We start from the raw sequence: 12,597 nt of genomic DNA, 5'->3' as shown, positions 1-12,597 counted from the left end.
ATATATATATATATATATGTTGAACGTGGCAATGAGCATATCAGCCTCTTCTGTACCACCAGCAAACATCCATAGCAGTTTGTGGAGGTGTTGATGCTAAGGCTCGCCAACCAGCAGCCGTGCGTCGTCTGAAGGCAGCTCTAGGCCGAGTTGCTGCAGCAGAAGAAGCTGCTGCAGGTTGTCAGTGCGTAGTGAAAGGCTCTCGAGTCCCTCTTCATTTTCTTGAGTTCGAGATGCCATGTTGGGTGTTCCTGAGTTCAGTTCAACCAACACCGAAAAATAGTTCACTGGTGACGAGCAACGGGAGAAACAAATGAAAAGATACAAGGTAGATATGGGGCAGCTGCAAATAATCATCTGTTTGTGGCGAATTGAGTATCTGAGAGTGCTTCGCACTAGAAATAATCGAGTTCATTTCCATGCAGTTCACCCTGTAGGGAGCAAAAACTCGAGAGTAATTTTCGTCGTACGAACAGGAGTCGGGTAGGCCAGGAGAAGTTAATGCAGGGATTTTCTTCTGGTTTTACGAGATTGTGCGCAAGATATAGTGTATTTAGGAAGTAGAAACGTCCTATTTCAGAGGCAAACTAACTAAACAATGAGAGGAGTCTGTGTGCAGCTTGCAACACACGCATCAGGAGTTAGCCTTAAGATACACCGTAGGATTTACGTTCTGGAGGTCTCTTCTCTAGCGTAAAACCCTGCTGGTGTTGAGTTATTTAAGGTTCATATTGAAGCTTTTACTCACTAAACTGAGGAGTTTCAAGCGTGGTGAGAAGATGAAGACACTCCCCAGAGTGGCGGTCACCTGCAGGTGACCTTGTGCGTCCGTAGGGCGAGAGGGAAGCAACGTGAAACCACTGCGTTGCGATGCTTGATTCACGAGTGAGCCCAATCCAAAAATTTACCTTTTAATATATTTAACGTTTCTACAGTGGCCGAAATCAGTCAAAACCCCTTGGAGCACAATAGCGCGAGCGTAAGGCTCCCCTGCGCCTCCCCTGGGGCAGCCGGGGGCCCCGGAAACCTCAGCTAGCGGCTGCAGAGGGCCGGGGCCCTCCAAAACAGAGGCCAGCTTATCAGCATCGAGATGTATATTGCATTTGTTATATTTGCGCCCCTTTTGGAGACAGAACTGCAGGGGATCTCTTCCTTTTGCATGCGCCTGCTACGAAGATTTATTAAATGTGTTGGTCCTTGCTAGCTGCGGCTGACCAATTGGTATACGGGCGAAGACTAAACCCTGCGGCGCAGCAGCTGCAGCAGCAGCAGAAACAATAACAACTGCACTGGCAACATTAAAGGCATCAACAGCAGCAGCTGCAGCAGTTACCGCCACAGCGCAGCAGCACGCAGCAGCTACACTCACACAAGAGAAGAAGAAAACGCCGCTTAGGCTGTCTCAGGCTGCTGCGATGGAGGCCGAAAAACCCTTTGCAAAAATATGCGAGGAGTATGCGGAGGCTCACGGCCTGAGGGACATGATGCAGTCTCTGCTGAAATTGCTGCTTCAGCAGCAGCCAGAAGACCCGCTGCAGTACCTCATAGACCACCTAAAACAGCAGCAACTCCTTGAAGCCCAGGAGATCCAGCCTGAGCAGCGTCAAGAGCAACAGGAAGAGGGGCAACAGCAGACGCAGGAAGAGCAGCAGGGGCAGCGGGAGCAGCAGCAAGTGCGGCAGCAATTGGGTCCCCCGCTGCGTCTCGTGATGCTGGGCTTGCCTGGCAGCGGGAGGCGTGAGGTGTCTGTCCGCCTGGCTGAGCGGTGGGGGCTCCCTCTGGTTTCTGTTGGGACGCTCTTGCGCACGCATGCAGAGAAGTTCCCTCGGGGCGAAGCAGCAAGGGCCCTCAACTCCAAGACCTTGGGTGAGCGGAGGCAAGAAATGGTGGCTCTACTTTCAGCAACAATAGAAAGAATAAACTTACAAGCATGAGTTCCAAAAGCAAAAACAACATTAATGCATGCATGCAGCATGCATGCGGCCTGCAAGTAGCATCAAAGTTTCTTGAAATACACAGGAAAACATCTTTCGGTGAAAAAGGGGGGAGGAGGGAGTTGAGCCTTACACGGTGTACATACGGAGAAAAGCTGTGGGAAAAAAGGGAAATAAAACCGCATCTCCTGTTTGAAACTGGTGCGTTTGTATTGGCAGCAAGCGACGAGCTCGTTGTGGAGTTGGTGTCTACCCAGCTGCAGCAGCAGCAACAGCAACAGCAGCAGCAGCAGTGTGGTGGCTGGATCCTTGATGGGTTTCCCCGCACCCGAGCCCAGGCCGTGGCGCTGTTGGATATGCGACTGTCACCTGACCGCTGCTGTTTGCTGCTTCCGGGGGAAGAAAGCGCGCGTTCTGCGGTGCGTGCAGCAGCAGCGGCAGCCGCAGCCGCAGCAACTGCCGCAGCAACAGCAGCAGCAGCAGCAACAGCTGCAGCAGCAGCGGACGGAAATCCCCCAGCTGGAGTCTCGGGACCCTTCTTTCGCACGACCACCACTCAAGCCTCGGAGAGGCGCAACCGGTTGCTGGTCACAAGAGAGGCAGATGCTTTCCTTCGTCAACTGTACAGGCAAGGAGCTCCCTAGGAAAAGGCTCAAACTATCCTATCACCCACCAACCCTAAACTGTAAACCCTTAATGATGAAGGGCCGCACCATCCGAAAACCCTTGTCAAATTGCCAGGCACACCAGTGGGGTGCTCGAGGTCTTGGGGCCGCTCGCAGAGACTGTCCCCGCTGAACAAGGTGCAGACAGTCTTATCGAGACTATTGAGGTACGAGTTTAGGGTTTAGGATTTAGGGTTTAAGGTTTTGGAACAGGGATGTCCCGCCTACCACCAAAGAACTGGAGTGAATCCAACTCTTGATTATTCAGCGCTGCTCCTCCGCGTGCAGTAAAGCGCCAGAGAAGTGCAGCAGCAACAGCAGCAGTTTACTGCCGCTGCAGCAGCAAGAGCAGCCTCACCTTGTGCTGTCTATTTCAGGCAAGGTGCGGCCTGGACGGAGGCTCGAAGCTACGCCTGCACCCCCCGAAGCTTTGTGTAGGTGTCCTCTGAATCTTTCGTTTCTTTTAAGGTAGCAGTGCTGCCGCTGGTGTGTAGCATTTGAACATAACGGATAGATTAGAATTTCAGGGGTCAGGCACAGCGATAGAAGAGGCAAGGGGGGGAACAGGGTGGGGTTGAAGCCGCTGGGACACTAGAGGCGCTCATTAGGAGTTGGGGTTTGCATGCATGCGTTATATGTGGGGGAAGTTCGGGCTTGGGGCTTTCGCTTCTCATGCGTACGGTCGCGACTCACAGATTATTGGGGGCTGTGCCAGCGGGAAGTCGACGCAGAGCCGTTTGCTCACCAATCGCTTCGGTGTTGTGCATGTGGACATCCGCGACATACTGCTGCAGAAGGTGAGGCACCGCTTGCCTAGCCTTCGTACACTAGGGGCTGGTGCTACTCCTTGACTCTCCCATGCTAAGTGGACTCCACATCCATTAATAGGAAGCGCCACTTGGGGGGATTACACATGGGAGTACGCGTGCAGACACCCCACCAATGCACATATGCATATATATGCATATACTTATATATACATACATATGTATACATATACGTATATGCATATATATCTATATATTTGTATGTATACATATGCATTGTACATATACACTATCTATACACGCAATCCATATATATATATATATACATATATATATTATAGTAGTGCACACATGAGCATAGTGCATGCATGTAGACATCTACCCGTCAGCAGACGCACCCTATGCAGGTCTTTGCATCTACAAGTGCTCATCCACGCATGTCTATATCTATTCTTTAGGAATGCATACTTGATAAGTACACCATACATATGTATATATGTATATATAGGTATTTGCACGTATACGGCTATCTAAAGCTGTTGCTAGGGGCCACTGCTTATATTTTGCACAGCAAGACAGGCTGCTGCCCGTAGGCACACGAAGACGCTGCCTGCAAGGAGGCCCTCCTGGAGTTGGAGGCTGGCGTTGAGTGCTGTAGGTTTCAGCTTTCTGCTTTGAGGGTTCGGGCGTAGTTATTCAGCATTTAGGTTTAATGTTTCAGGCCTAAGCGTTCAGGATTACGGCTAATGGTTTAAGGATGAAGGCATAAGATTCTAGCTCTAAAATTTTACGATAAAGTTTCAGGTTTAAAGTTCCAACTTTAGGCTTTCAGGCTTCAGGTGTAGTACTTCAGGCTTCAGGATTCAGATTTCAGGATTAGGGTTGTAGCCCTGAGGCTTCAGGTTTAAGGCTAGATGCTACATGTTAAAGGCTTTAGGCTTCCTTCTCCCGATTTCAGGTTAAGATTTCAGGTTTAAAGCTTCAGGGTTAGGGCTTAAGGCTACAGAACAATTAAAGATCGAGGCTTCAGGTTTTAGTTTTCAGCTTAAGGTTTCACGTTTAAGGCTAAAGGTTTCAGTTTGAGGCTTCAGGTTTTAGGCTTTGGGTTACAAGCTTCAGATTTCAGGTTTCAGGTTGAAGTTTCAGGCTGAGGTTTGAGGTTTCAGGCCGACATATCGAATTTAAGGTTCCAGATTAAGGTCCTAGGTTTTATGTTTCTTGTTTTGTTTTTAGCAGTGTTTGTGCGTTTGCAGCGTCTGACGAGCTGCTAATACAGCTGGTAGCGCAGCGGCTCGCTGCAGCAGATTGCGCCCGCCGCGGTTGGGTCTTAGACGGAATTCCGCAGACGGCTCGCCAGGCGCTGCTGCTGCGGCAGCACAAACTCACCCCGGATTGCATTGTGCTGCTCGAGGCCCCTGAGGTCGGCTCACGTACAGCCAAACATTTCGCATCTGCACGCTGCACAGGTGCAGCCGCATGGCTAGCCACAGCCAGCTAGCCATGCTGCTTCTGCACGCTGTACAGGTGCAACCCCATAGCTAGCTGTAACTAGCCATGCCACCTCTGCACGCTGCGCAAGTGCACCCTCCCGGCTAGCTGCAGCTAGTCCTACAGCAGATTTACACCTGCTGATACTGTCACCCGCTACTCACACACCGATGAAGCCAACAGCTACCGCTCCACAGCTGCTTGCCTAATGCTGTTTGCATGTTTGTGCTTAAGTTTAATCAATGCCGGTTTCTAGGCTGCATTTGTTTTGCTTCTGTCTCTATGTAGCGGTCTTCTGGCTTTGTTGGTTTCACTGCGTCTCCCTTTGCTCTTTCTGCGGATTTATTCTTGCGGATCGCCGCTCTTAGTCATTTGTCTGCAGGGCACTTTGGTAGACCGGATTAAGAAAAGCAGAACAGCCAGCGACAATGTGAGAAGCTGTAGCGCGGCGTGCTGCACTGCGGCGTGCTGCTGCTGCTGCTGCTGTTCAACGCCGGTGCTGCTGTTGCTTGTGCTGTTCGCTTCTGCTGTTGTTTCTGCTGTCCGCTGCTGCTGCTGCTGCTGCTCAGCTGCAGTGTCACAGTAGGAGGAGCAAGCGGTGGTGAGCTGATGCGCAGCTGCAACAACAGCTACGGGAGCAGCGGGTCTGCGCTTGCGAATGCATGCAGAAATCCATGGAGGCAGCTGTAGAGGTACAGACAGACAAAAGCCAACAACACAAAGACGCAGCTAGGCTAGTGGAACTGCGGTAAGCAAAACCATTCAAGCAGAAGCAGCAGCAGCAAGCAGCAAACATTGCCGCTGCGATACCGCTAGTAGAGACTGCAGCGGTTCTCGGCAGAAGGGAATACCCCCTTTACGTTAGCTGCACCAGCAGCAGCAGCGCTCGGGCGTAGACTCGCAGCAGTTGCAGCAGCAGCTGCTGCTGAAATGCATGCAGCGGCAGCATAAGACTTGCGAATTTGCTCTCTTCAGCATCGCGCAGCTGGAGCGATGGCTGCCAGAAATCCGCGAGGCCTTCTCAGGAAAGCTAACGACTGTCTGGTGAGGACTAAATATGCATCCCTTCCCCGTATAGCCAGCTAGCTAGCCAGCTGCAAAGCTAACTTGCTAGCTAGCTAGCTATCTAACTAATTAGCTAACTAACTAGCTAGCTAGGTTTTAGAGTTGGGGCCTGAGGCGTGGCTGCTGCAGCTCTGACGACGCCTTCTCAGTGGAGTCGGTTAATAAACGAATTTTGGAATTCCTTGCGAAGTAAACCCTTGCGGTTCACTGCCTACACCCTAACGCTGAAGCCTAAACCCTAAACCCTAAACCCTAAATCCTAGCGGCAAACCTAGCAGCAAACGTTTAAGCCTAAAGCGGCCCGATGATCCTCGAGGCTGCACACAGTCAGCAGTAGACACTCTAAACCCCCCGAACTAAACACACTAAACCCTAAACCCCACGCCCTCATCCCTATACTCCGATAACGGCTTAGAGTTTAGGGTTTAAGCCCTGCAAAAGCACAACCCTCAAAGTATGGAGCTTATCCCCCTGTGTTCATCTATCCGTCTTTGCTGCTTCTGCGTGTGCAGCCACCGCATGCCTCCCAGAAGGCCAAGCTGACCCGTAGCGAGCTCCTGTGGCTGGTGCTGCTGCTGCTCGTGCTGCAGTTGCTGTCTACTGCTTCTTTGGAGGCCTCGCAGCAGCAAGGAAACAGGAGCTGCTGCTGCTGCTGCTGCTGCTGCTACGCAACCCCTGCAGCAGCAGCAGGGATAGCCTTTGTAGATTATCTTTTGTCCGAACTCGCGGCAGCTGAGGACTTCTTTGGCATAGGACCTCCTTTGCTGTTGAGACAGTGGAGCTGTTTGTGTTGCATGCAGTACACGCCACATGGGTGTGCAGAAGCAAAAGAAACAGAATTCTTGTTGCATGCAAAAAAAGGAGTAGAAGGGGAGAAGATAGCACCAGACACATGCGTTTTCTCTTCAGGTGTCTATACACCTGAAAAAGCAAAACTCATAATTATCCTATTCCAAAGAACAACGCCTGAATGCATGCAACTGCATTGAGCACACAAATAAGCATATCTAAACATATATGATGCTGCTTCACATCCACCAGTAGATATATTTCTCTGCAAGCACATATATATATATATACATACTTACATATAAGTATATATACAGGGTTAAATATACATTAATGCTTTCGCATACGTATATTTGCAGGTTTATTCAAACATGAATGCTGCCTTGAATCTAATGTTTACCCTAGTGTTGCATATATATTTTTATATACAATGCTATTGTGTATGTATTTTTATGTACAATATATATAATTATCTATATATACAATGCTATTGCATATATATTTACATATACAATACTAATGTAAACATATATATATGTTGAACAAGTATATACATGTTTATGCATATATGCAAGGGAAGGAAGAAAGAGCAGAAACCATATTTCCGTGTCCTTTAATGTACAACCTAAAAATATATACAAATATAATAAATATAATATAAATAAAGCATTTTTCTTTATATTGTTTTTCTCAACTGTCTCAGAAGACAGCGCTCTACCCTTAAGGTTTCCTACTCCTGTACACCACACAAGTATATAACCTACAAGGAATGCGTATAGTAAAATTTTATATAAATAAAATGAAAAGATATAGACTTGTATTTTATATTTTTAATAAATTACATCCCTATTCAATAACTCTTCCCTTTGAAATCAGCACAAACTAACAAGCCACAGGGGGGCCCTCTAAGGGGGGCCCCCTAAACCCTGTCCATGGGGGGCCCCCAGGGCAGCAGAATTCCGCAGTAGACGGCGAAGAACGAAGTTCAGATTATTAAATTTTAGATCCTTTCATGTGAGGCAGCCTCTTAGGAGTAATCCTAATGCTGTGGAAACCCTAAACCCTAAACCCTAAACCCTAAACCCTAAACCCTAGAACTAGGCTCGCATGGGTATACGGAAAGGCCTCTAATGCTCTTTTCGTAAGCACAGAACAAACACCCCGCTGTTGCAGATCCGAACACTAAACCATACTTCGTAAACCCTAAACCCTAGACCGCTTCCTCATGCTTTTCGAAAGTTAGGGGCCCCTGCACTGCAAGACGGGGCCCTCCGCAAGGGTTTACACCTCAAAATAATGATTGCGCTGTTAAGAATTATATATCTGCTGCTTCTTCCCCCGGTCTTCTCCGTAGAGGCCTTTCAGCTGTACGTACACCCTAACCCAGCCTGCTCTCTGCTCAGCAGCAGCAGCAGCAGCTGCAGCAGCAGACGCAGCGACTGCAGTAACAACAGAACCTCAGCAAGCAGAAAATTCATCTCTCCCACTCATGCAGCAGCAGCAGTTGCAGCTGATGCAGATGGAGGAGCGGCAACAGATTCTGGCGCAGCAGCAGCAACATCTGCAGCAGCACCGGCAGCAGCAGCACCAGTGGATGCTGCCCTCGTGAAGAAGTTGAGGCAGATAACTGCAGCAGGTTATGGGGCTTGCATGCGGGCGCTGCAGCAAAGTGGGGGGGACTTGACGAAGGCAGTGCAGTGGCTGCGGCAGCAAGGGGCTGCGGACGCAGCAGCAGCAGCAGCTGCAGCTGCTGCTGCTGCTGGGGCAAGCAATCCAGACAGCACTGACGCCCTCAACGAAGGGATCGTTGCAGTATGCCACTTAGCAGCACTACCACCAGCAGCAGCAACAACAGATGCAGCAGCAGCAGCAGCAGATGTAGAAAGGGTTGCTGCTGTGCATGTTGCCTGCAACACCGACTTCGTTAGCCGCAGCGATGTCTTTTGTGCAGCGGCAAGGCGGGCTGCTGCTGCCGCATGCAACTCCCCCGAGTTTGCAGCAGCAGCAGGAGCAGCAGCGAGATCGCGACAGCAGCAAGAGCTGCTGCTGCAGCAGCTCCTGGCGCTGCCTGCTTCCAGCGACTCCGTTTCCCTTGACGCAGCTTCAACAGCACCTGCAGCAGCAGCAGCACCTGCTGCAGGAGCAGCAGCAGCAGCAGGATCAGCAGCAACTGTGGGAGAAGACTTGGCTTATGTGTCTCGCTTGTTAGGGGAGAAAGTGCTGCTGAAGGGCCTGGCGCTGCGAGAGGCCCGCAGGGGGCTGGGGATCGTCTGCTCCTACTGCCACCAACCTGTTGCTGCTGCTGCTGCACCGCTGGTGGTCCTGCTGCACCTCTCCTACACCCGCAGCCAGCAGCAGCAGCAGCAAAAAGAAGAAGAAGAACAGCAGCAAGACTTCGAGAAGAAGCTGCGGCACTGGGGGAAGCAGCTGTGCCTGCATATTGCAGCAGCCCGGCCAATCGCAGTCGTGAGCAGCAAACCCTAAACCCTAAACCCTAAACGCTAAACCCTCACCACAATCCCTACCCTAAGCGCGAACCCTAAACCCTAGCTCTACACCCTAGCTTGTAACAAAAAGTCTTATCTGTAACTCCAAACCCTCACGCTAAACCCTAGCAGTAGACTCTTCCCTTAAACCCTAAACCCTAAGCCGTAATAACTCTAAACCTCCTTCCCAAATCCTAATTCTCGCCCCCCTCTCTAAACCCTAATTCTAATCCCTATCCCTCTGAGCGAAGACCCTTGAGAGCCCCTGCTGTTTCAGCGTACACTTGGGGTTTAGGGTTTGGCAGTGGAGACAGGCTGCTCCGCCGTACCTAGGGTTTAGGGTTTAGGGTTTAGGGTTTTTAGTGTCTGTGGGTGCCAGAGAGTGGAGGACCTTCCCCCTGAGATGGTGGCCCAAGAGCGGCAGTACGTCCTCAACAGCTTAAGCAGCAGCAGCAGCAGCAGCAGCAAGGGTAGCAGCAGCAACAGCAACAAGAACAGCAGCAGCAAGAACAGCAGCAGCAGCAAAGACATGCCGGAGGCCCTGAAGCAAAAGATTGTAGAGGGCAAAATGAACAAATGGTACAAGGAAACAGTCCTCTTGAAACAAGTAAGAATGCTGCAAACCCTAAACCCTAGCTCTAAACCCTAAACCCTAGCTCTATCTCTAAACCCTGTCCCTAAACCCTAAACCCTACTTGTTAAGCCCTAACCCTAAGCCGTAATATACACTCAATGGCTCTAAACCCTAATTGCCGACCCTTAGCTCTAATCGATACCCCTTAACCCTATCGATAAGCTAAAAGCTTACAAACCCTAAACCCTAGGTCTATACCCTAACCCTAATTCCTACCCGTAAACCCTAAACCCTAGCCGTAGAAGTTGGTTCGGAGTCTCGTTGGCTGCACCCTACAAATTTATTTCCAGACCTTCTTCAAAAGGGTTTAGGGTTTAGGGTTAAGGTTTGTTCTCCTTTACGCAGCCGTGGGCTTTAGATGACAGCGGGCGGTCTACAGAGAAGGTGCTGAGGGAGACAGAGAGTCTCCTAAAGACAAAAATAAACATCGAGGGTTTTGATGTGCTCCAGGTGAAGCCTCACACGTAGCAGAGGGGGCCCTTAAACCCAAAACCCTAAACCCTAGCGGTAGATCCTCAACTTCGTCTGGGGCTTGCATGCAGCCGTCTCAGGCCGCTCAGGGGAGGGGGGCCCTTCAGGCTCAGGCTTTATGGTTTAGGGTTTAGGGTTTTAGGGGGTTCGAGCGTCTGCTGAACTTCTTTTGAAGGCCCTGTGGTCTCCTCTAGGCAAATGAGGGTTTTAGCAGTTTGTTTAACAAGGTTTATATATATATATATATATATATATATATATGATGTTGTAGGGTTTACGGATTAAGAGCATCGGAAAGGGGTAGAGGGAGAGGCTTTGCTTTTGTCTCTCCTACCTACCCTGTGGTTGTTGTCGTCTTAAGGGGTTTAGGGTTTAGGGTTTAGAGTTGAGTCGATACAACCGTAGACGAGCTGCACGAGCAAATATAATAATGCAGACACCTGTAAGCTGCTGCAGTGTACGTACACCTGAAACTCCTGTTTCTGCGTGGCCCGTGGGCGTCAATGTCTGTACACCAGAGGTGACAGGACGCTGGTAGCAGACCCAGAGATTGTTAGCATCTTTACCTAAACCCTAAACCCTAAACCCTAAGGAAAACAAAGAGGAGGATATTCAATATGAATAAAGGAGGTGTAGAAAAAAAACAAAGACGGGGGAAGACCGGCATTCATTGCACTAATGAAGGGATATAAATAGAAATATAGATTTATCAAGATGCTTATTGCATAAATAAGATTATATTTTATTAGAAGGAAAACAACAGAGAATGATAAGAAAAAACGGTAGACCTGCAGCCGCGCCCCCGCTTCTCTTTCTGCTCATTGTAAATACCCCTCTAATTCCCTTTAAAAACAAAATTAATTAAATGTTAAATTTAATTTAATCTTTTATTTTATTTATATATTTCTTTTGTATTTCAACACTACACAATCGATTAAGCCCCGCCGCTCCACCGCCCGTGCCCTGACCGCTGGCCTTTGCGCCTCTGATTTCAGCTCCAGTTCACGCAAAGCCGTGAATTAATATTCAAATAGACAAAAAAATGATGAAATAAAACAAAAATAAACAAAACGACCGTACAAAAACAATTATTTCGATGTATTATATACCAGGTGTGTATGCAGAAGGCGCAGCAGCAGCAGCAGGCGGCCCAGGATTGTCTTCGTGTCTTCTTCGTTTTTTTTGTCTTAAAGAAAAATACCGCTATTTCAATAAATATCTCAAACTTTGGCCAATCGTAAGGACCAGGGTTTAGGGTTTAGGGTTTAGGGTTTAGGGTTTGGTGGCCTGGGCGTCCCCAGTTCTCTCAGGATTGTTTTAGGGGTCCCTTCTAGCGCTCTTCTCCTTTCTCTGGGGGCCCCCGGGGGCCCCTGGGGCCCCCCTATTTTTGTCTTTTTCAGTGCTAAGCCCCTTTGCTTCTTTGTCTGTCTCCTGAGCACAGCATGCCGTTGTTTCTCTTCAGCAGCAAGCTGAGTCGAGGGGCTTAATGTAGAGATATTATGTTGTATTATTTGCATTTTCCTCTTAGGGCCCTTAAAATCAGCAGCTGATTAGAGACAACATAAAAAAAGAAGAAAGAGAGAAGACACTTCTGCTTGGAGTATACACCCTGAAACCATCGTAGCCAACATCACCCGTTGTTTTATTTTCTTCTTCTTCTTACTTCTCTCCTTTTGCGTCAACAAGAAAAAGCCCTTCTTACAACCTTAAAACCCTTTTTATTACTCTTCTGAGAGTTATCTTCCCTCAAACATCTCTTTTGTATCTCTTCTCTCAATCTCTCTATCATAATTCCTTATCTATGAACACTACTGCACCTTTCAAAGGGCAGCCTGGAGGGCTTTTGGGGGGCCCCCTTGGGGGCCCCCCTGGGGGTTTCCTTGGGGGCCCCCCTGGGGGATTCCTTGAGGGCCCCACTGGGGGCCCCCTGAGGGGCCCCCCTGGGGCCAACCGGGGGCACTCTTTGTCTCCTAAGGCCGCTAGGCGACTGCAGCACCTAATGCAGCAGCGCAATATTCGTTTATTTGGTTTGGCTGCACCTTGTTGGGGGCCCTCTGAGGCCTCTTCTCGTTCTTGTGGGGTGTACAGACAGCAGAAGGAGACGAAGGTGTGCACAGAGAAGACGCCTGAAGACACCAGCAGACAGACTCTTAACTCTCCTCACTTTGGAAAGAAGAACTGCGAAGGGAAGCAGAAAACGGAATTTAAAACCTATCAACAAGTAAGATGCTGCTGCTGCTGCTGCTGCTGCTGCTGGTTCTGGTGCTGGTGTTTGTTCTGCTGCTTCTGCTGCTGCTG

General features: G+C 49.4%; 2 protein-coding genes across 2 annotated transcripts in view; both read left to right on the top strand.

Annotated features, from left to right (window-relative positions):
• Positions 1 to 1,415: 1,415 nt before the first annotated feature.
• On the top strand, positions 1,416 to 10,296 carry EAH_00029270 (elongation factor ts, putative; the record flags this gene model as incomplete). The annotated part of the gene is made up of 12 exons (XM_013396235.1): positions 1,416 to 1,866; positions 2,154 to 2,556; positions 2,676 to 2,766; positions 2,977 to 3,033; positions 3,295 to 3,396; positions 3,960 to 4,020; positions 4,620 to 4,786; positions 5,523 to 5,602; positions 5,830 to 5,883; positions 8,022 to 9,174; positions 9,574 to 9,801; positions 10,174 to 10,296. 12 exons carry the CDS (start codon positions 1,416 to 1,418, stop codon positions 10,294 to 10,296), a joined length of 2,970 nt encoding a protein of 989 aa, XP_013251689.1.
• Positions 10,297 to 12,100: 1,804 nt separating this feature from the next.
• Positions 12,101 to 12,597, top strand: part of EAH_00029260 (hypothetical protein) — a gene marked incomplete at both ends in the record, with an annotated part of 2,003 nt that continues 1,506 nt past the window's right edge. Inside the window, one exon of the mRNA XM_013396234.1 lies at positions 12,101 to 12,520. Within this exon, the coding sequence (XP_013251688.1) occupies positions 12,101 to 12,520 (420 nt within the window). The remainder of the gene's footprint in view (positions 12,521 to 12,597) is intronic.

The sequence above is a fragment of the Eimeria acervulina genome, genomic scaffold (assembly GCF_000499425.1).
Source record: "Eimeria acervulina Houghton genomic scaffold, Eah_scaff262, whole genome shotgun sequence".
NCBI classification, from domain to species: domain Eukaryota; phylum Apicomplexa; class Conoidasida; order Eucoccidiorida; family Eimeriidae; genus Eimeria; species Eimeria acervulina.
This window is presented reverse-complemented; position numbering and strand designations above follow the sequence as displayed.